Genomic DNA, 23,434 nt, shown 5'->3' on the forward strand with positions numbered 1-23,434 from the left:
CTGACGAAAAATGTACGATTCCTTATATTATGTATCATATACGTTCATGAGGAGAACCTCATCTGAAGGGTAAAGAAAGTGTACCACCCTAGAAGAGATTGCTATCCCAAATTGCAAATGGCTTTATATGAGCCACTTCCTGAGGATTTACCCAGAAACAGTGTGTCATGCATTAATTAAATGAAATCTAATGGAACCATAACCCGGCTCAAAAGGCAATCATTACAAGCCGTCAGAATTAGTACGAAACCAGGGCTTGTCTCTCTGTACCTGATAAAGTGTAGTTTGGCGCCTTGTTCCTGGTACCTGGGAATCAGAAGAACAGTCTGCATAACGACGAGAGCAAGTACAGGGTCCCGATGGCAGGGCTTCTTAAGGACTGTTTCTTATGAAAAGCCCTTGAAGCTACACATTTTGATAGGCTCACAAATGCACATAGACTAATCCTGAAATATAAAAGCTTTATCTTTCCCTTGGCTACCGCACACACATGTTGCAATCAGAGCTGCTATGAAAGCTGTCCCATTGGTATACAATTTGTTGAAATACATATTATAAAACACTTACAAAGTCATGGAATGTAGCCAAATGAGGGGACTTCTGAAAAACTTTGAAAGTAAAGTGAATCTAAGTTACCGTTTTAATACCATGTGCTCTGTTTCTGGGGATCAGAGGAAGAAATATGGCAGACTTCCTTTCAGTTCTGGAGACTTATTGCTTTATGACTGATCAATAATAGGACTTTAGCAACTCTCTTTTTCTGTGTACCTTTCACCTGGTAGTTGAATCTAGCCCCTGGATATCATTTACAATATATTTATTTTTTCTTAATATGAGAAATTGAGGCATGAGCTAACCATCACATCAGTTAACTTACAGTTGGGTTTGGTATTTGTTTTACTTGTAATATAAATGAGGAGCAGGGAATTAACTTTATATGAAGAATGATACATTCTTAAAATTGTGCTTCAGAGAGAATGGAAAATTATGAAGTTTCTCCTTAAGATCTCCCTACTAACTAACTACTCCATCCTGGGAAAAGAACTTTTTCTCTAACTGATTTGGGGTTTGTCCTCTCTTAAACCTTCCTTGGAGGAAGAAGCTAATTAAACTTTTGTATGTGTGTGTGTTCGGGTATTCAGAGGTTAGCACAGAAGGAAGCAATGTAAGTATTACTAGTATATCCAGTGTCTGAGTTACCCCAAAACAGGAGGGGGGAGGGGAGAGTAAGTCAAGGACCATGAGAGCATCATTTAAGGACCTAAGTCAAAATTTGGATAAAATGCCTGTGGAAAATCTGCCCAGATGAAAGAAAGTTGACCCCGTATAACTGCCCCGGGAATGAGAAACCACCCCCTGATTATTATTGTTTCCTTTGCTTTTTTCTTGGAGGCGAATGAAACAGCACTGGAATAGTTCAAAGACCACCCAGGCGGCAGAGAACATCTTGCGTGTTCATGCAAACAAACCGACACAAACGCCAATTTATGAAGGTGGGTTGGATTTCTCTCTGACGGTGTCAAAAGAAGCCCTGTAACCCTAAACTCTCACCTTCCTTTCTTTTCCTCGGAGTGTTTCACACTCAATATTGACTATTTTCAAGATTCCTTTCATTCCCAACAGCTGAGATTCAGGTTGTATGACACTGAGAGACCACAGAAGAATAATGCCCGTGAATTACCTGGTGTTCACCCCGGACGACATGGTGTGATTGGCTGTGGTGGTTCCCTTGTGACCTTGGTCACACCTGCTCATCTGCGGGGCTGTCATGGGCCTGCAACAGGGACAGGAACCGCCACAACAGAACAACAGCAACAGAAGTGGAAACATTTACCAAGTCCTCAAGTTACGGAAGCTCGCATAAGTTTTAAATTACTCACAGAGTCTTAAAAAGAGACTGTTGAGTTGGGCTTTTCTGTCACACTCTTGCCGTCTCTGTTCTGAGAGGCACTTTAAAGGGAACGTTGATTCCCGGGGGGTCTATCAGCATACCATGATTTAAGTTCTTCTACTTCTTAGTTCTGAGTGATAAACGGTGACACTTCAAACCAGACATTTATGAACTCAGGCTTCTAAGTCTGTATGATTCAGTGAGAGTTAAGAGCTCATTTTTCAATTTGATAGGTTACTAGGAAGTTAAGCGTTCTAGACAATAAGTAAAAGGTATACATACCGTGGTGGCCACCTACGTTGTAATCAACAACAACAATCAAATCGTTGTAATCAACCACCTTATTTTTCTGAAAAACTATCAAAGAATGAAAAGAATCCTTCTAGGCAAAATTATACCTAAGACTACCCAGAGAAGTGAGTAAATTAGTATCTATTATAAGTCAGTAATGTAGATACTCAGAAATCTATTTGAATCATCTCATTTTATACGTGCAGGGTTTACTTTAAATCCCAAGGAAATCTTTGCCTCTCTGTCAGCCTCTGAAAGCAACGGAAAGGCTGATGCAGCTTTCCAGGGCAAGTGCTTGTATGAACTCTTTCGGGCTTGTTTTTATGACGCTCATTTTCTGTACGCTGGGTGTGGCTGGAAAGTAGCTTCACACTAGACCTTCTCTTCCTGTGCCATTGTTGGGGAAGGCAGAATTTAAAGATGGCCCCAGGACACTGCACTGCCCCTGATATTACCCCAGTGATTATGAACTGTTAAACTGCCAGAGGGAAATTATCTGGGTACAGCCCTTTAAAAAAGCACAGTTTTCCCTTGCTAGGAACAGAGAGATTTGAAGCATGAGAAGGACTCAGGGTGCCATTGTTGGCTGAAAGACAGAAGGAGACACGTGAGAAGAAAGGCAGATACCCTCTAAAGTGGAGAGTGGCCCCTGGCTGACAGAAAGGAAAGGGAACCTCAGACCTAAAGCTGCATGGTGCTGGATTTTGCCAAAGACCTAAATGACCTTGGAAGTGAATTTTTTTCCCTAGAGCCTTCAGATAAGAGCCCAGCTTGACTGCCATCTGAATTTTGGCCCTGTGAGACCCTGAGCAGAGAAACCAGCTGAGTCTGCCCAGACCCCCTGGCCTATGGAAATATGAGATAACAAATGTTTGGTTTTATGCCTCTGAATTTGTGCTAATACATTACATAACAATAGAAAACTAACATTAACACAGTTGTAATATACTTATTTGTGTGTAACTGAGTTTGTGTGTAACTCTGAAGTAACTCTGAGTAAAGAAATTAGTAGGAGTGTGGAATTGAAATGGGGTTCTTCTTATCTTCTTGTAAAAACAGCAAAGCCAACTTTATTGTGAATAATCACCAGCTGACCAATGAGGCTATTTCTACCCCTGCCAAGAGAATATTAAATGCACTGGAATATTTAGAGCCACAGGATTTTAAATGTCAGTGCTCCATCCATTCCACTCTTGGTGGAATTTTGGGTAAGTCAGGTTTGGATAAGTTAACTGACCCATCCTGATAAAAGAGAATAGAAAGGAGGAAAGCACTGAGATTGCATAATATGAGGAGAAATAACAAAAGCAGCCCTTGGGAAAAATTGATTGCTCTTCTCTCCTCTAACCGCAGGAAGGGACTAGTGGTATAACCAGAGAGGCACAGAAGGAAGAGTGGAAACGATATTTCTCCTCGGGATGTTCTTCCTCCTAGGACTTTCATGAAACCAACATCAAAGCTTTGGGACTGGGTCCTGTTGGAAGAGGCAATTTGCCATGGCTCCCTGGTCCACTACTTCCCATGTCCTCAGCCAGGTGCATATGGGCCCTTCAACACCTGCAGTCTACCAAAGGTTTTTGGGCTACACTCTGCTTGCCTAGGTTGGCAATGTAGCCCATGATTAGAAACTAAACATACATTGACTTAATGAATCACAGTCTCCCTCCCTCTCTCACTTGCTGGTACATGCTAGAGAAGTCCTTCCTGGATGAAGGGATTTCAGCTAGTTCTCGTCGACAGGGCAAGATGGGGCTGGAGAAGTTGGTGCCTTTTGGTGGGAGTAGATCACAGGCAGAATTTCGGCTAAGGATGTGGCCAAATGGGATGGAGGAGCAGAGATACAACCCAGGAAGAAGGCTTCCCCACCTCTGCTCCGGGGAACAATAACTCCTTCTAGCTAATTTTAGATGGGAACAGAGAAAGAAAGCCAATCATCTGCATAGCTTCCTGCCTCCACTTCTTCCCGCTCCTCTCACTCTGTCTGCCCGCCGTCCCCTCCATCCCCATCCGGCCTCTCAATGCCTTCTGCTTCTGCACCCAAGACCTTTGCGACAGGGCTAACTTCTTGGTACTTTGTTTAGGGCTGACCTTTGGTGTCAGTGTACCTTTCCATTCCCAAATCCCCAAGCCCCTGTCCCAGCACCATGGAGCCTCGCCCCACAGAGAATCTGTGAATTCTAGCATTAGAATAAAATTCTGTCATTTACGTTTGTTATGTAGTTTCTGAAATTACAGCAAAAAACCCACAACTCTTTACAAACAGTAAAATAATAAAAGACAGCTTAGTTGGAATTACAGACATTTCACGTCTCATAAAATAACATAAAAGCTAATAAAAATATGGAGCACGTTTTCGTATTCACTACGTTGGCCCTTTTACAAAAGATTCGTTCACCACTGGGTTAAAACTGCCACGGACGCTCAGCGAGCTACATGCAGATGTGTTCATGGTATTATTATCACTGTTATTACTGTTAATTCTTCAGGGTGCTTAGCACTATCTATCCAAACAACCTAGGGGATGTTTGCAATTTTAAGCCGCAAAGGGCTGAGTCTGGGCAGGGGTGTGTCAATGAAGACGGGGTTTTAGGGATTTTGGGGCACCATGTTTTTTCTTCCTCTTTTTGGTAGACACATAGCCCGTGAGGCGTGACTATGCCTGGGGCGGGATTACCTGGTGAGGACCTCTACGCTGTACAGAAGGGCCTGCAGGGATGTTGCAAGAGCAGCTGTGGCAGCGATCTCCTCCCGGGCCGCAGGCACGGTCTCCACTTGGGACGTCTGCCTCTTTAGCTTTTGTAGGTAACAGGGGACTAGAGCTTCCAAGACCATCAGCATCTGAAGACTTTAATCAACAGAAAGGAAACCAAGTCACATTCTACATCCTGCTTGGGTTGGCAGTGTCATATTTGGGAGCATGGAGGAATGAATAGCCTCGAGAATGAGGACCGATTTTCCGGGCCCCCTTCCCACCCAACCCAAGTCAAGAGTAAGTAAAGCTGCTGGAAAGATGGGGCGACACCAATTAATTAACTCATTCACTAATTAATTGAGCACCCAGGAAGAGGTGAGGAAATTCCGCTTGCCTTTCGGGGAAATACGGCCTAGTGGGGAGGGGAAAAGGAGCATATATACAGCTGGTGGGGAGAACTGTGGAATGAGGACCGGTGGGGCTGTGCGCTCCATCTAGAGAAACAGGCATCACAATGATCAATAAAGCTGCCACCCAGGGATGTGCTAAGAGTGATTTTTCAGCTGACACAAATTTTAGACAAGATAAAACCCTTCCCTGGGAGGCCGGCTTCTTAAAGGTTAGGCAATTTTCGAGAAAAGAGTCTGTGGAAACAGCTTCCGTGATGCAGGTCTGAAAATGGCTGCTTACTGGAGTGAATAATAAAAAAATCTCAACGACATTTTAACAAGAGCCACATGTTAAATGTAACTACATAGAAACTTTGAAGGTAAAAGTCAGAACAAATACCAGTCAGACTTATAAAGCTACAGTAATTAAGACAGCATAATACTGGTGCAAGTGATGAGGGATAGAAGCAGAAAGATGTTCACCTTTAGCCCAGAAGGCTGACCTATAGCCTGCCTAGGTCCGATAGGGACCAAATACATGCTGGTTGCTACATTCTTAAAGGGCCTCATGACTGCCTACGTATCTCAGCAATAGTTAACATCGAACTGAATGAGAAGTACCAGAGAAATCTTGCAAAAGTAGTTTTATGAGACATTCAAAGAAGACATTTATGATCTAACACTCCCTTCCCACGCATGAAGAGTATAACCACCAGCTTCGTATAGCAAAAAGTACAGCTCTTTCTGCCCATAGGTCCTGTCCCCGTGCTACTTAAATAAACTTACTAAGTTGCACCATACAACATCTCAAGCATTCGTTCTTGGGGAAAAAAAAAAAAATTCTTTCCTGGCTGTTACACTCCACAACCTCACAACACAAGGAGAGACAGACAGACATGTGGAACAAAATAAGGAGTCTGAAGCAAATCCGCAGGTACTTGATTTATAACAAGGATGACATTGCAATGCAATGGGAAATGCTAGTCTTTTCCTTAAATGGTACTTGGTCTATTGTCTATTAGCATCTGTATGGGAAAAAGAAATCTTGACCCTTACTTTACACCATACCAAAATTTAATTTCAGATGGATTATCTATCTGAATATGAGGGTAAAAACAATAAAGCATTTGGCAGGTAACATAAGGGGATATATTCATATGCTTGGGTTAGCCAAGATTTCTTTCTTTTTTTTTTTTTAAGATTTTATTTATTTGACACAGAGAGAGAGATAGCGAGAGCAGAAACACAAGCAGGGGGAGTGGGAGAGGGAGAAGCAGGCTTCCCGCTGGGCACGGAGCCCAATGCAGGGCTCGATCCCAGGACCCTGGGACCATGACCTGAGCGAAAGGCACACACTTAACAACTGAGCCACCCAGGCGCCCCAGGTTAGCTAAGATTTCTTAAAGGAACACAGAAAGCACTAAATAGTGATACATTGGACTACATTAAAATGAAGAATTCTGTTTCATTAAAAGATATATTAGGTGAGTAAAATTATAAGTCACAGAGTAAGAGATGTTATTTGAAATGCATATAACCAGTGGTGTGCTGGAGTGGACATTTAACAGGTCAAGACAGTCTAGGTATGCATCTGTTTCCAACCCCATGTTCAATGACGTCATGCTGGTATCTTGTACTCAGCCATAGCTAGATATTGGCAAATCAGCAATGCTTTGCAACAGGGACTCTTCTCCGCCAGAGAGCTGGTTATTAAACGTTTACCAGCACCCCAGTCCATATAAGCTAAAAGTCCTTACATCAGACACTTTAGACAAATTCTACATATCAAATAAAATAAATACTGATAATCTTATTTAAAAATGGGTAGAAGACTTCAATAGGCACTTTGCACTTTGGAAAACCAGTAGTATCTACTAAAGGAAAACACACACCTATTCCATGACCTAGCACAGCATTTCTACCTACAGAAATACAGACATATGAGCTCACAAAGATGTGTACAAAAACCTTCACTGCAGCATTATTTGTAATAGCTTCAAATTAGATATAACACAAAAGTCTGTCTACGAGAAATTGATTGTGGCAAATACATTAAATATTACAGATGAATGAAGAACAAACTGTGGTGACTTACAATGATGTGGATGAAGTTCATGAAATAACACTGAATAACAAAAGTAGGACATTAAAAAGTACTTACTATATTATTTCACCTGAATAGAGTTCAGAAACAGGCAAAGATGATTTAGGATAGTGGCTCATCTGATTTTTCTATTTGAGTAGTACTTGTGTAGATGAGCTAACTTTATGAACGTTGGTACAACTATAAAATTACGATTTTTAAAAACCTTTTTGTGTAAATGTTACATTTAAATAAAATACATTTACTTAAAAAATTTAAGTACAATAGGGACTTGGTGTTACCAGTGTTGAAGAGTTATAAGAATTGTACTTGTTCCTTGCGAGAGATCCTGGGGAACAGCTGCTTAAGAGACCCTGATCCTACCCAGAAATTTAAGAACCCCTCTGGCTTAAACAGAACAGAATAGGGACTAGGGAGGATAATTCTTTCTTTAATTTTAATTTAACTTAATTTAACAATATTGGACTTTGGCCTTTAACTCACAATGATTAGAGAATTTGATTGTGAACTCTAATTCCTTTTGATTTCAGTGTGTTTGGATTTTTGTTTGTTTTTTAAAGATTTTATTTATTTATTTATTTGAGAGAGAGAGAGAGAGAGAGAGAGCGCACAAGCAGGGGGGGCAACAGGCTGAGGGAGAAGCAGGCTCCCCGCTGAGTAAGGAACCTGTTGCGGGGCTCCATCCCAGGGCCCTGGGATCATGACCTGAGGCAAAGGCAGATGCTTAACCTACTGAGCCACCCAGGCGTCTCATGGATTTTAACTTGAGGGAGGATTCCACGTCTTACCAGAAATCTGATAATGGGAAAAATTTTTAGTTAAATCTAGGGGTTTTCTATGTCACTGACATTTTAACATTAGAGGACCTTTATGCATTTTATTATTGCAGTGTCTTGATGTTATCATTTCATCTCACTGCAGATCCTCTGAGACACCCTACTAACAATGTACTCAGACACACCTGGAATAGAAAATAGGATAGGGAGTATTTTTATACCCAGAAATAGAATGGGCTTGGAGTTAATGCAGGGTTTCAATCCATTGTTGAGCCTTTTATGGAGCCTTGATATTATAGGACGAGCCCAAGGAAAGTGGGAGAAGGACCATCGTTATAGACTGTAGATTAGCTCTCTCGAGGGACATAGCCACACTTCTGATTGACCACTGGCATGATATTTAATCCCAGCTGATTAACACAAAAAAAGCTGGGAATCTTGGTGGGGGGGTGGATATTTCTTACTCATTCTTCATGTGGAGAGAGTTCAATTAATATGAATCCTGGTCCCTCTTTGTCCCTTTACTCATTCTGTTGTAGGGGAGAGGGAAAGACTAATCTGAGAGGCAAACTGATAAAGATACACTGACAAAATCAACTCCCCTCTTTACTTCTTCCTGCAAGAGCTTGCCAACAGAACAGGATTTCTTTCCTCCACACTGTGGGTTTTCAGGGCAGTCCTGTTTCAAGCTTGATTCTTATACCAAAAATACGATAGCACATAAATTGGGATTTTGTTAATGAACTAGACATTACAAGAAAAGATCAAAGTAGATTGAGAAGTCGAGAGGGGAGAGATTGCCTAATATTGATATAATTGGGGGGGAGGGCCAGAGGGTTGATTAAGCCAGCCTCAGGGAGCATTTAAAGGAATGTAACTCTATTATTTTTAAGGATCTATAACTGCATAACAGGGGGCTATCCCCGATTCATCTGAATTACTGTCTCTGTCTTTAAAAGTTTTCTTTTAATAGCAAGATGAGATTGATTTTCATTTCGCATATCAGTACATAAATCAGACTAGCACCAACGTCCTGGAATTGGGAGGACACTTTCCATGTGAATCCTTCTCATTCCTTACACTTGGCAAAATGACAGGCAAGATTTCTATTCTTGCTCTATGTGTGACAGGAGTTCTTAGTGCTCCTTGAAAAGCATTCTCTTCGATAGTTTAAATGTCTGCTCTGCAATTTTGTTTACTATTCATTTGTGTTACATGTCAGGACAGTATTTTCTAAACAAGATGAAACATCTTAGCTGCCACACAAATTCAAATTTTAGGGTGTTTTACATTAATGAAGATTTACTGTATTTTCCAGAACTTGTGCTATGATACGTTTCCTAAATGTAGTTATTGAGAACATCCTTGCCAGAATATTACAGGATGATATGAGCCCACATAACCTTTGCACTCATTCACTTTTATTTCCTTAGCCGCATTTACTTATCACAAGGCCTAGAATAAAGGGCTGCATTACCTTCTGAATGATTCAGGAGCATAGGCTACTACAGTCACGCAGAGCTTAATGGCCTCACTTATAGAGAATGTCAGGTCTTCGTTTCCATAGCAGAAATCTGAAGGGACAGAAGGTCAAGGCACAAAATCAGAGTGGAGTCTGCCAGGGATAAAGGAGACATTATCACTCTTTTTTTTTTTTTTTAAAGATTTTATTTATTTATTTATTTGAGAGAGAGAGAGTGAGAGACAGAGAGCAGGAGAGGGAGAAGCAGACTCCCCGCTGAGCAGGGAGCCCGATGCGGGACTCGATCCCGGGACTCCAGGATCATGACCTGAGCCAAAGGCAATCGCTTAACCAACTGAGCCACCCAGGCGCCCGACATTATCACTCTTAACACTCCAGTTATACTTGATAGCCATTTCTTCATCAGACTTTATTTCTAAACTGTGAACATGATTAATTTCTTCATCTAAAGGGACTGAAAATTCTGTTTCCTCCTTTTGAATAATCAGATGAAAAATAAAAGTGCTTTTCGGGGGGTAGTTTGGGAAAAAAATCTGACCTACTAGAAGATACCCAAGGGCATGCAGGTGTCTAAGACATGAGACTTTATCTTTGAATTCCCTCTAGTTCTACACATTTCATGATCATAAAAGACCATTTTAGAGAGTTACTCACCTAGAATTGCCCAGGAAAACCTAATTTTCTGAACACTGTGGTACTAGAGTAGTGTAGAATGATTAATACAATTTTCATGGGAGGGAATTCCTTACTCTTTAGGATTTTCTTTTTTTTTTTTAAATTATTTTATTTAATTTTTTTAAAGATTTTGTTTATTTGACAGAGAGAGACACAGTGAGAGAGGGAATATAAGCAGGGGGAGTGGGAGAGGGAGAAGCAGGCTTCCCACGGAGCAGGGAGCCTGATGCGGGGTTCGATCCCAGGACACTGAGATCATGACCTGAGCCAAAGGCAGATGCTTAATGACTGAGCCACCCAGGCGCCCCTAGGATTTTCAATAAATTAAAAAATTTTTTTTTAAACATCTTATTTATTTGAGAGAGAGAGGGAGGGAGGGGGGGAGAGAGAGAGAGAGAGAGAGCATGCACACATGCAGGAGTAGGGGGTGTAGCAGAGGGGGAGGGAGAGGGACAAGCAGACTGCTCTGAGCACAGAGCCTGCTGCAGGGCTTGATCCCAGGACCCTGAGATCATGACTTGAGCTGAAACCAAGAGTTGGACACTTAACCAACTAAGCCAACCAGGCAATCCTAGGATTTTTAAGAAATTTAAGAAAAACAGGAGATAGGAAATGTCCTCATTCAATGTATACCACTTTTTCGTTTTTTTTTTTTTTTTTCTGTTTTGATTTAGGTTAAAATATTTAATATAGAATTATTTTTTTTAAAAAATTACAAAGGGAAAAAGAAGGTCAGGGCAACTTTTGTTTTTACCTAATGACTTAAGAGGCTTCTCAGCTTTGACCAGCTCTAAGATGTCTAATATGTCAGTGGTCTCCCCCTCCAGGGACTGCAGCAGGTCAAACAAGCACTGAGCTGACACACCTTTGCTGGGCCCGTTATTGGCAGCATCCTGTATGAAGAAAGGTTATTTTAGTTTATTTATTCCCACCTCAGCAGTAATGTGGTTTGATCAGGAATTCAAATCTCACAAACACCACCACTGATAACAATTACATCGATCTGGCATTCAGCTCCCACAATCCTGCATCCAGCAGTGCTGCTATATGATTTTGGAATGGAACACCTGACTTTCAAGGGATCTATTAAATGCTAATCTGGTACAAAGAGGTATTTGTGCAAACTCCTAAAAATACAGCAATATGTAGACTGCCAGAACAATTCATGTAAATGTCTCCTCTGGTCCGCGATGGAAGGACTCAGCATTCCTGAAGGAACTTTCCATAATGTAGGAGTAGAATACTTCAAATATGTCTGGGGAAACAGATGCTTATTTTAACAACTTTTGGCATTTTTCAGGTCTTGTTTGATAATATAACTCCAAAATGGAGATGCTTGCCATCTCAAATCTATTTAAAATGGCCTTGATTCATTAAAACAATAAATCCCTCTTAAATTCCTACTATGTGCCAAATAGAATTCTGTACACTGACGTTATGACAAAACAAAAACAAAACAAAATAGATATACAAACAAAATAAAAACAAACCAAATGCAAACAGAGAAACAGATCAAGGTCTTGCTTTAATGGAGCTTAAATTCTATTTTGGGGTATGGTTGAGATACATATTAGTGAATCAAATGTATGACATGTGATATAGTATGGTATAAGGGTTCTGAAGAAAAAGAAAAAGAAAGCAGGGTAAGTGCTAGACAGTGATAGAAAGGAATGAGAATCAGGAACTCTTCCTTTTTATTAATTGAGTATAAAAACCTGGGGAGTGGGTCTATTAGTATCCTACAGGCAGAGATGAGGGTTGAAGAAAAATGAAGAGAAGTAATTATGACATTTGTATCCCACTGGTTGAAAGAGAGCTGAGATGCTGACTATACAAATGGACAATATAAATGAGCAGGTCATATATAAAAACAGAACTCTGATCCAAAACCTGTGGTAACCCGCCCAGGAAACCAATCCATTGTCCGCAGTCACTAGCCCAGGAACCAGCCTGCTGTAAGTCAGGTTAGTAGGAAGTCAGACTACTAGCTCTAGGGGAAACCAAACAATAACCCCTTTAACCATTGGTTCCCTAATGGCCAGGCCTTGATTAAAACCGACAGCTTCCCTGATCCTTGTCCCTGCTTCCAACTAGACCAATCAGAGAAAGCCAAATATGTACCCCTAAGCAATTACACCGGATGCCCCACTTCTAGTTAGCCGGCTTACAGCTCCCTCGTACCAACGGCCTCCGATCAGGGCACACCTGAAGCCTTCCCTTTTCTCCACCATAAAAGTTCCTTACTCCTCTGTCTGCCTTTGAGTCTCTGCCAAGACACAGGTGACGGTGGTGAACTCCCTTGCCACTGCCGACTCTAAAAGAGCCTTTGCTTTCCTCATTGGGCTGGTCTACTTACAGGAAACTCCAGGAGAGGGGCCACACTAGCAAACAGCTGGAGCACAAATGGCTTCCGGTGTAGAATGTAGAACTGTTGGCAGGCAAATTCGATGGCTTGACGCAACTGGGGATTGCTTTCATAATCGGAGTACACCTGCGGAAAAATGCCACATATTCAGAACATGCCTTAGCAGCCTGTCAAACTTGTGTTTGCTTTTAAAACTCATAGCAATGGAGGGGCGCCTGGGTGGCTTAGTCGGTTAAGTATCTGACTCTTGACTTGGGCTCAGGTCATACTTGCAGGGTCCTAATATTGAGCCCCATGTCAGACTCTGTGCTGAGCGTGGAGACTGCTTAAGATTCTCTCCCTCTCCCCCACCCCTGCCCCGCCCTCCCCCCTCCTGCCCCTCACAGTCTCTCTCTCTACAAAAACAAAACAAAAACACCTCATAGCCCTGGGAAGCATGGAGAGAAGTGGCTAATTTAATAAACTGGTAGATGGGAGTATAAAACAGTATGATCTCTCTTGTGAGAAATTTGGTAATAAACATGAATATACTTTTTCCCAGGGAGTGTGTCACTAGGAATTTACCTCAAGAAACAAATTGGACAAAGGTACAAAGACGGATATAGAGGAATTCCTACTGCAATTTTGCTTATAATAGTGGAAAATTTTGAACAAGTGAAATTATTCATAAATTGGGGTAGGTTAAGTAGATCATGGTATATGCATACAGCAGAATATTATGCAGTTATTAGAAAGATGCTCTAGCACTCAACGTAGCTACATGAGAAAAAGCCCGTGATATTCTTAGTGTGATGTGAGAAAGGTAGGTAACAAACCTGAACATGTGGTATGATCCAACTTTTGTTTAAAAAAAAAAGTAGGATTAGAGTGCAAGGATTTTCAAGAAGTATAAATAATGGTTATCTAGGAAGGAGGATTATAGGTGATCTTTGTTTTCTTCTTTAAGCTTTATCTTCTGAATTTTATAACGAGCATTTATTGTTTTTGGAAATCAGTAAAAAAGTTTATAAAAATAGAGAAAGTTCCAACTATCTAAAAATAAGAGAGGCCTGATATTAAAGAACATTTCTTGCCCTGGTAGGTTGAACAAACTCCACTTTGCACAAGCATGTATTACTTTTATAATTTTTATTAAAACTTCCATAAAAGTAGAGGACTGGGATGAGCACCTAGGCTCTGTCTGAACTTCATCCATTACTCCTAAACGTAGCCAGATACACATTAGACACGGGTACATGGAAATTGTTCCTGCTGACTTCACCTCCTCCGATCTCAGCATAGCAAATTTAATAGCAACGGAAATCTCGATTCAGACAGAGATCAGAAAATCTCTCAGGAGAAACATCAGCGGAACACTTGCCATACATTTGAGTAAAGAGAGCAGTGATTCCCAAACTTCTAGGGCATCAGAACCACCCGGGGGTCTTGTAAGAATCCAGATGAACGGGCCCTGACTCCACAGTTTCTGGTTAAGTAGGTCTGGGGTGGGGCCCAAGAATGTGTATTTCTAACAAATTCCCAGGGGATGCTGATGCTGCTTATTCAGCGACCCCACTTTGAGAACCACTCAAAGAGTGGTTAGAGAAAAGGGGAAAGCCTATCCCAGGTCTGGGAGATCTCAGGAGAGACAGAACGGGATATTGTGACCTTCCAGAAAATTCTGGGGAGATTTCATTTGGTGCCTTCTGCTGCCACAAAAGCAGATAACTTCCATCTTAAAAAGCTGTAGCACAGGTCTTGTTGACCTGCCGTACGGGCAGTTGGTTTTCTGGTGAGGAGGCTAGAGCCACAGCACCTGCAGCATGGTGGGCAGAATCCACTGGTAGCCGCTGAGAGAGAAAAGGTGGTTGAAGTGCACAGCGCTGTTGATGACGGTGGCGGCGTACTGCCTGAGGAGGGCGCTGTCTTCCGGGTGGAGGATCAGAGCCCCGTTAAAGACGTTGAGGAAGAGCATGATTTCATCTCCCCAGGGAAACTCGCTCGGCATGCCCAGGAACATCTCCTCCAGGAGCTGGATCCACAAGCTTTTCTGAAGAGTGTCGAGGCCAAACAGCTCCTTGCCGGCTGTGAGAACACAAAACAGCAGAGACAGAATTAGCCCCACGCCAATCCTGTCAGCGTGGGAGGGCCATCAAACCGGGGGGGGGGCACTGCTGTTTCCCATTTGTTCCAGCTCTGGGACGGGAAGATGTACTGCGGAAATGCTTCCAGCACACATTGCTGCTGCTGGTATCACACTCCCTGGTTCTCAAAGGACTTCCATCATCACCTCCTTGATTCGACTCTGGAGGCCAGACAGGGCTGATATTTGCAGCATGTTGCACTGAATAAGCTGTGGCATTGAGGAAAAAAATCAGTTGTTTCAGAAAGGAAATGGGGCAAGGCTGGGACTGGTTCTAGATCTTTGAATTCCTGGACAGACAGACGAGAGCTCTTTCTACTATTTGCTCTGGAACTTCTGGGTGAAGAAGACATTGAACATTGGGAGGCTAATTGTAAATATCTCAAATTAATAATTGAGTCACACAGCAAGGCTTTGAAGCGAGCCTCTTTCTGGTCTCTCTGTCTCTATCTCCCTCTCCATTCAGGTGTTAATTCAGATAGAGTAAAACAAACATACACGGATCTCAAATGGAGAGTTTGGTGAGTTTTGACAAAAATACACACTCATGTAACCAACGCACCAATCAATACATAGACCATTTTCATTACCTCAGAAAGTTTCCAGGAGATCCATCCCCCGCAACTCAGAGGCAACCACTGTCCTGACTTCTGTAGATGAGTTTTGTTTCCTGAAGTTCATATGAACACCTGTTCTTCACTTAGTCAAGTAACAATACCTACTACTACCTACCCTAACAATACCATACTATACCCTTCAACTGCTTATGGAAAAGAATATGTGTGGTGTGTGTGTGTGTGTGTGTGTGTGTGGAATACTACTCAGCCATCAAAAAATGAAATCTTTCCATTTGCAACGACGTGGTGGATGGAACTAGAGGGTATTATGCTAAGCGAAATAAATCAATCAGAGAAAGACAATTATATTATCTCACTGATATGTGGAATTTAAGAAACAAAACCGAGGATCGTAGGAGAAGAGAGGAAAAAATAAAACAAGATGAAACCAGAGAGGGAGACAAACCATAAGAGACTCTTAATCATAGGAAACAACCTGAGGCTTGCTGTGGGGGCGGGGGGTGGGAGGATGGAACAACTGGGAGATGGACATTAAGGCAGACACATGATGTAATGAGCATAGTATTATATAAGATTGATGAATCACTGACCTACCTCTGAAACCAATAATACATTATATGTTAATTAATTGAATTTAAATTAAAAAAAAAACCAAAAAAATCCTGCTTATGATTAGTTAAGAACAGTGGTCTCAGTTTGCTCCCTGGAATCGCAGCATCAACATCGCTTGGGAACTTGCTAAAATTCAAGTTCCCGGGCTCTATGCCAGAGCCACTGAGTCAGAACCTGGGGAGGGTGGAGCCCAGCAATCTGTGTTTTATCAAGTCCTCCAGGTGATTCTGATGCACTGAGGGCTGAGAAGCACTGCCTTAGAGAACTGTCTCCTGGTTCAGATGCTCTCCAGCCAAGGACCAAACAAGGGCATAGGAAGCCCAAGAAAAGAAATGCTTTTTTTTTTTCTTGATACCTTGTGGATCACTGAAGAGTGAAAATTCAGCGTCAATAGCACTTCGGGGGAATGAGGGTAGTCGGAGGAGGTCTTCCTGGAGCATGGAGACATGGGACTGTTTGTGGGCTGTGGGGATCTTCTGCGTCAGGGAGATGAGAAACAAAACCCGCCCGACTTCCTCCAGCTTCCGAGTGAACACCTAGCCACAAACAAAAGCAGGAGCAGAGGAAACATAGAATTAGCAACTCTGAGATTAAAAGGAGTGAAGACGTTGAAGTAAAATCTTTCATGGCAAACAGGGCTGATAAAAAATCAAGGGGGGGTGGGTGTTGAATTAAGGGAGAAATGGTTTTTTTTCTTTACCACATAGATGGAGCAAACAATGCTTGATTGACTCTCACTTCCTGTATCCGCCTGCTCCCCAGAAGGAAGTGTTTCTTAGGGGTTTGCAGGCTGGAGGAGCACAATGAAAGCATTGTCAGGAATCGTTCCATATGAAATAGAGCCCATTTGTTTGGATATCATAATATGGAAGACCTTTTCCAACAGGAGCCAGTCAGTCAGTTCCAAGTGTCTCTACCATTTCCACAGATACCTTAAGCTGTTCTGGGCTTTTCTCTTAAAAAAGGACTGAAATGGGATCCAGGAAGAACCTATCTTGGGACAAAAGCTGATGGGCCTAAATGGCGCAGACAGGATTCTCTTGGTCCCTTCTCTTTGTTCCTTTCCTGTTGATGATGGGTGGGCAGGGAGTGTGATGAGGAGGTCCATAAGCAGTCCGAAGCTGCTGAGGAAACTCCAGGGCCAGAACCACAGGCTTGCATACTACTATCTCCCTGCAGAACTCAGAGAGAAATCTTAAAATTCCAACTTGGAGTGTACACAGAACGAGAGCTCCATTTTATGCAATTTTTAAAAAATATTTTATTTATTTATTTGACAGAGAGAGACACAGAGAGAGAGGGAACACAAGCAGGGAGAGTGGGAGAGGGAGAAGCAGGCTTCCGGCTGAGCAGGGAGCCCAATGAGGGACTCAATCCCAGAACCCTGGGACCATGACCTGAGCCGAAGGCAGACGCTTAACGACTGAGCCACCCAGGTGCCCCCATTTTATGCAATTTTTAAAAACATGTTCTTAGACATAAAAAGAACACACTAGTGAAGTGCTATTGTTGATAATGGCTTTAATTCTTTTGCTGCCAAAATCAGGGGCTGGGATAATTGGGGGTAATTATTTCAGAAATTATATACACTTAAGACCTTACAGTTATGTATACTTTAGACCCAAGACCACACACTCTGTAATACTTGCACTATTTTCCTCTTTCAACTGCAATTCAGGTAGTTTATGCTAACTATACTTTTAATTACTGAAGTGGTCTAATTCTATGTATGCCATTCTCATTCATTCCATGAAGTTGTTTTTGAATAGTTTGATGCCACATTAACCCTCTTGCAGAAAACTGTGCAGAAAAACTGAAATGATAAATTATCCTGAAATTCTTTAGACATTTTATTAAAAATTAATGAATATGGGGGTGCCTGGGTGGCTCAGTGGGTTGAGGTCCAATTCTTGGTTTTGGCTCACGTTATGATCTCAGGGTTGTGGGATCAAGTCCCCTGTCGGGTGCACTTGGCGTGGGGTGTGCTTGAGATTCTGTCCCTCTCCCTCCACCACCATCCTTCCCCTTTGGGCGCATGTAAGTGCACTCTCTCTCTCTAATAAATAAAATCTTAAAAAATACAAAATAAAAATAAATAAATGAATGTAACACATAGACCATATTAAAATTGTATCATTATTAGAATTGTGGACTATAGGGCTCCTGGGTGGCTCAGTTGGTTAGGCAACTGCCTTCGGCTCAGGTCATGGTCCTGGAGTCCCGGAATCGAGTCCTGCATCGGGCTCCCTGCTCGGCGGGGAGTCTGCTTCTCCCTCTGACCCTCCCTCCTCTCATGCTCTCTCTGTCTCATTCTTTCTCTTTCAAATAAATAAATAAAATCTTTAAAAAAAAAAAAGAATTGTGGACTATAGCTATATTTTGCATACAAAATAGTGAATTTCCTTATTCTTTTCTTCAATCATAAATTTAAGTACAACTGCTTGATTCTGTCTCCTGTTTTAAGGGAAGTTAGTAACATGCCTAAGGTCAGGTGACTGATCAGTGGCAGAGCTGGGACTGGGTCCAAGTCTCTGTACCTTAGCTCAGTGTTTTTCCCAGGCATAATACATTGATCCCTTTTATTTTATTTTTCCCAACCAGTGTAAACCTCTGTGGCAACCTTCCAAGAGCTGCATTTGTGTACTTCCAATCCTGTTTTATAAAAATGTGAGAAGAAAACTTGGAAACTAGTAGGTAAATAAATTCGAAGATTTCTAGTGTTTATTTTTTATTTTTTTAAAGATTTTATTTATTTATTTGACAGAGAGAGACACAGCGAGAGAGGGAACACGAGCAGGGGGAGTGGGAGAGGGAGAAGCAGGCTTCCCGCGGAGCAGGGAGCCTGATGCGGGGCTCGATCCCAGGACCCTGGGATCATGACCTTAGCCAAAGGCAGACGCTTAATGACTGAGCCACCCAGGCGCCCGATTTCTAGTGTTTAGACACAACGATTTGTCATAGCATTAATCCAAATGAGTGTTCTTTGATACCTTTACATTATGATCCAATTTATGAAAACTAACACACTATCTTGGGGAACTATTGACCAAGGGCCTACCCATCCACTTTCTCGAGAGAGGACTGTATCAGAATCAGAATCTCGGGGTTGGCAACACATTCACTGATCATCTATCCCAATGACTTGGCAAAACCATATAATAAAATAGAGGTGGTCAGGCACCTGTTTCTGAATGAGCTCCTGTCCTTTCTCTGGATGCATATGTACCAGGTTCAGCTGTGGAGATACTGATCTCCGGAAAGGATAAATATCCCGAACATACGTCTGTGGCAGGATTACACAAAGAGAGAGAAAAAAAAAGAGTTCAGATGATTATCAAATGATTAAATTTTACTCTAATTTCCTCTTTACCCAAAGGTCAAATGAAAGTTATGTATTTTCTAAGGGTTTTCTCATTTTATGCTCTCCAATTCTATAAAATCCTATGGAAAGTAAACGCCCACCTCAGGAAAGCATCAAACCACATAGGCTTAGCACCCTTTCCAAACACTAGGGTGCAACATCAGGAGCAAAGGAGCCAAAGGCAATTTAATAAAGGACATTCTGGAGGAAGAAGGTCACTGTAAAGTGACGTCTTGAGGTGCCCTTTGGTCATTAGGTCAGGTCACCATGGTCATGCTCAACATAATAAAAAGAGGAATAACAAGGACATTAAAATTCCAAGTAGACACACATATTTATTATATGGGCAACTTAATTTTTCATCAGGAGGTAATAATAATGAATGCTTTATTTGCCTTATCTCCTTTAATTATTGCAACCTATGATAGATACTATTATCATCCTCTTCATTTTACAGACAAGGAAAATGAAGGGCACAAAGGTACAGTGGCTAGTCCAAAGCTACACTGACAGTAAGGTGGTGTAACCTAAGGGGCCATACTCCTAACCACTGAACAACGATGCCTCCCTGAGTGAGAGCAACATTCAGGAAAGGCATGACAAGTTTCCGACACAACTCAACAGGAGTGCGTCACTGTGCAGTCTCACCTTATTGTAGTGGATAAGATTCCATCGTTTGTCCATGAGAAAATAATGGGTTGACTGAGATTCTGGGATATTAAAAAACTCCAGACACTCCTAGAACAATACGTATAAATAAATGTTTATGGAGAACATATTATGTGCCAGGTAGTAAGCTGAAAGATACAAATACCAAAACAAGGTAACTTATAAGGATTATAGATCTTACATACTTTTTATATGTATATATATATGGATACATATTGGATTTGAATACACAGTTGCCCAAAGAATGATATAATCCAGACTTGTAATGTAATATAAACCAACTGCTCTCAAAGTGCTAAAAGATGTGCAATTATAAATTCAGACTGCAGAGTGAACTGTGGAGGTACAGTGGCATCTACTGGTCTCAACGTCAGGAAGAAAGCATGTTCGGTAACGCCATTAAAAATAATACAAGCTACAACACCTTGAGCCATTATTGTATACTGTATTCTGAGTTCAGTGCCTTCCATGTAGGTAACTTGTATATCCTGCTCTAGTACCCCAGTACTGGTGAAAAAGAATCTGAGCCTGGAGAGGTCCTTTTCAATTTAGGTCATGCTGGTTATGGTGGAACCGGGGTTGGGACTTACTCTGTTTACCTTCCTGCCATTCAGCCTGAGTAGGAAAATGGAGTGGTTGTTGAAGTTTGCTTCACTGGGCCTTAGTAATTCTCTGGAGACGTCTGGGTAAGGCCTGAAGGAGGCATTTTGTACCGAAATAAGATATACATGTTTGGTACAACTGAATTTTTCAGAGGTCTTTCCTGCTTCCGTCTTGGCCTGGAGCTGTGTTCCAGGAAATCAGTTTACCAAAACTTTGGAATCCAGATAGATGGGGAATAGCTGTAGTACTTTACCTTAAAAGCCATACAGGCATGTGTAACTATGGATTGGCTTTCTGCCAAGGGTCACAACTGCCATAACCATTAAAGGACTTTCTTGACTCACCCAATTTATTCTAAGGTATATATGTTCTGCTTCTCCACCCATTTCCGTCCGTGGAAGTCAGACTGTATACCGTGCAACCAGGTGCCAGAGAAAGGGTCTCTGGCAGGATCAGCAGCTGACGGAGCCTGCCTTAGCTCCCTCCGTGTGCAACCCCAGGGCACCTCCAGAACTACCCCCACGTGATGTCAGGGAGCACTAAAGCAGGAATCAACAGCACTCCCAGGGGAGCTAGTACGCTTGAGAGTGTCAAGATGCTGCTTCAGCTGAAGGAGAAGTGGCATGCATTTACCTACCTCAAAGCAGAGCTATGATGTCGGTAGGTGTGGGGAAAATCATGTGAGGAAATGGGGGAGGTACACGATAGCGGAGCAGATTCTACGAGAGGTAAGTCAATGCATGTATTTGTTTGAAGATAGGAAAATGCCATTTAATTCTAAATGGGATGATCAGTGAAGTGGCCACAGACATTGTGCTTTAAAAATCATTTCTGTTGAAAGCCATTCATACCTTGAGCAGGGCTTCGAACTGAGTGTCTTCATGGACTGGTAACTGGGTTGGGATATCACACTCATTCTGCCCATGAACCACCAAGGTTTTGGTACCTACAGAAGGCAAATACAATCATAAGCTGAAGTTCACTCTAGGAAAGTTTATCTTTAAGGCACAAAATATTAAAATATTATCAATGGGCTGATATTTTTCTTGTTATGATTGTTACTTGTAGTGAGTGATTATGGTAAACTGTGTGTTGCCCTAATATCCCTCTTTTATAGTTAAAATAGATGTTTTAAACTTATTTACTGACTGAATAACAAAAGCTACCATTTATGGAGTTCCCAATACTTTGACATGTATTTTATGTGCATAATATTTAAATCTCACAACAACCCTATGGTATGGGCATTATTATTTTCATTCTACCAATGAGAAAACAATGGAAATGGACTCTTACAAGTAAGAACTTATAAGTAACTTAGTCAAAGACACATTTATTTAACAGAAAAGTCAGAATTCAAACCTTATGTGTTGCAACAAGTAATATATCCCTGTATTTTAAATGAGATGATCACGCAGTAATGGTTGAGAAAATACAAAAAGAGATATTAGCAAAACCATGACAAGTACCTGGAATGCAGTTTAAATTTACATTTTCTATATTCTACTTGGCTAGGGAGTTAGTACTTACTCTACTTCATTCATTCATTATAAGTGTTTGTGAACATCATGATATACCTTGGCTTTTAATGAGCTGTTTTTAAGCCTATGAATGACAACATGAGTTTCTTTGCTATAATAAAAACTGATCACCTTGTCGGATAACCTGTCGAACATATAAATACACAACTTCCATTTATGGAACGCTTGCTATGAGTCAGGTATGACAGCAAGTATTTTATCTATGTAAATGCATTGATTACTCATGATTGTGCAGTATGAATCACATCCTTGTTTTACCCAGGAGTAAAGAAAGCTTGAAAAATGATGTACTTTTTTTTAGCTAATACTAACTGTATTAATAAATGGGAGTAACATGACTTTAATGCAGGCCTCTACATTGCATACCCTGTGTTCTCATCTTTATATAATTGTGCCTTTCTCTTTATTTTAATACATGGATCATCTGGTATTTTCTTAGTCACTGCACCAGGATAAAGACTCGGAAGAATTTCTATCTTAAAGAAAAGCAAGCTATCAGGAGTGAAAAGGAACCGTAGCTCAAGTTTACATCACACTTCATGTTCTTTTGTTGTTCTCCTTTCTTCCTGCTTGTCCCTTTTCCAATTTTTCATAAAGCCATCTCTCATAGAGTTTACAAAGATCTGGGGTCCATGCCATGCAAACAGTATCATTCCCCTTGCAGTGCCAAACATTCATTCAGAAAGGCTCCCCATTCAGCCGGCCCTGTGTGATAGACTTAAATACATCTTCAACCTTGGCCGCTCTTCAAGGACTGATTCATGTGGATTGGTTCTGATGTCTCCCCTTTCATCTGGCAATCTCTGACTTTTAAAGGGTCTATTGTATTTCTTCAGATTGTATTAAACAAAAATTCTTTGAAGCCCCCAACACCAGGGTCAGGACTCTGAAATTTTTCTCATGAATGAAAGAGGCGGTTGGACTTTAAAAGGGTTATTTATACTCTTAAACAAAGAGAAAAGTTATGTCATCCAACAGCGGTAGTGGGTTACCTGGCATGGAAGCGGTCACCAGCAGCTTTACCTCACACTGCTCCTTCTTCATGGTCTGCTTGAGATCCTTGAAGAACAGTCCCTCTACATAACCCACCACCTCCCACAGGAAAGTCAGGGTGGCCGAAATGGCGTCCATCCCCCACTCACAGGGGGTCCGCACGAAGTACATGATTAATCCCACCTAAAAGAACAGGGAGAGGTCACAAAACCACGATAATCCTGAGCAAACATTCTCATTTCCTTGGCTTTTGTTTCCTTAATCAAATATTCTTTTGTGCCTTCATATT

The 23,434-nt window shown here is 41.5% G+C and overlaps 1 protein-coding gene across 12 annotated transcripts in view; it reads right to left on the minus strand.

Moving 5' to 3' along the window:
- UNC80 (unc-80 subunit of NALCN channel complex) overlaps window positions 1-23,434 on the minus strand; it is a 223,590-nt gene that overhangs the window by 39,902 nt on the left and 160,254 nt on the right. For all 12 annotated transcript variants that reach the window (XM_081813703.1, XM_081813705.1, XM_081813699.1 and 9 more), the window contains 12 exons: window positions 23,145-23,328; window positions 21,463-21,557; window positions 19,988-20,077; window positions 19,160-19,261; window positions 16,334-16,514; window positions 14,462-14,730; window positions 12,658-12,792; window positions 11,056-11,194; window positions 9,621-9,717; window positions 4,857-5,027; window positions 1,682-1,774; window positions 271-306 (listed from right to left, as the gene is read on the minus strand). In XM_081813703.1, the coding sequence (XP_081669829.1) occupies window positions 271-306; window positions 1,682-1,774; window positions 4,857-5,027; window positions 9,621-9,717; window positions 11,056-11,194; window positions 12,658-12,792; window positions 14,462-14,730; window positions 16,334-16,514; window positions 19,160-19,261; window positions 19,988-20,077; window positions 21,463-21,557; window positions 23,145-23,328 (1,592 nt within the window). The remainder of the gene's footprint in view (window positions 1-270; window positions 307-1,681; window positions 1,775-4,856; window positions 5,028-9,620; window positions 9,718-11,055; window positions 11,195-12,657; window positions 12,793-14,461; window positions 14,731-16,333; window positions 16,515-19,159; window positions 19,262-19,987; window positions 20,078-21,462; window positions 21,558-23,144; window positions 23,329-23,434) is intronic.

Source organism: Leptonychotes weddellii, chromosome 3, assembly GCF_054177405.1.
Source record: "Leptonychotes weddellii isolate Sample4059 chromosome 3, ASM5417740v2, whole genome shotgun sequence".
NCBI classification, from domain to species: Eukaryota; Metazoa; Chordata; class Mammalia; order Carnivora; family Phocidae; genus Leptonychotes; species Leptonychotes weddellii.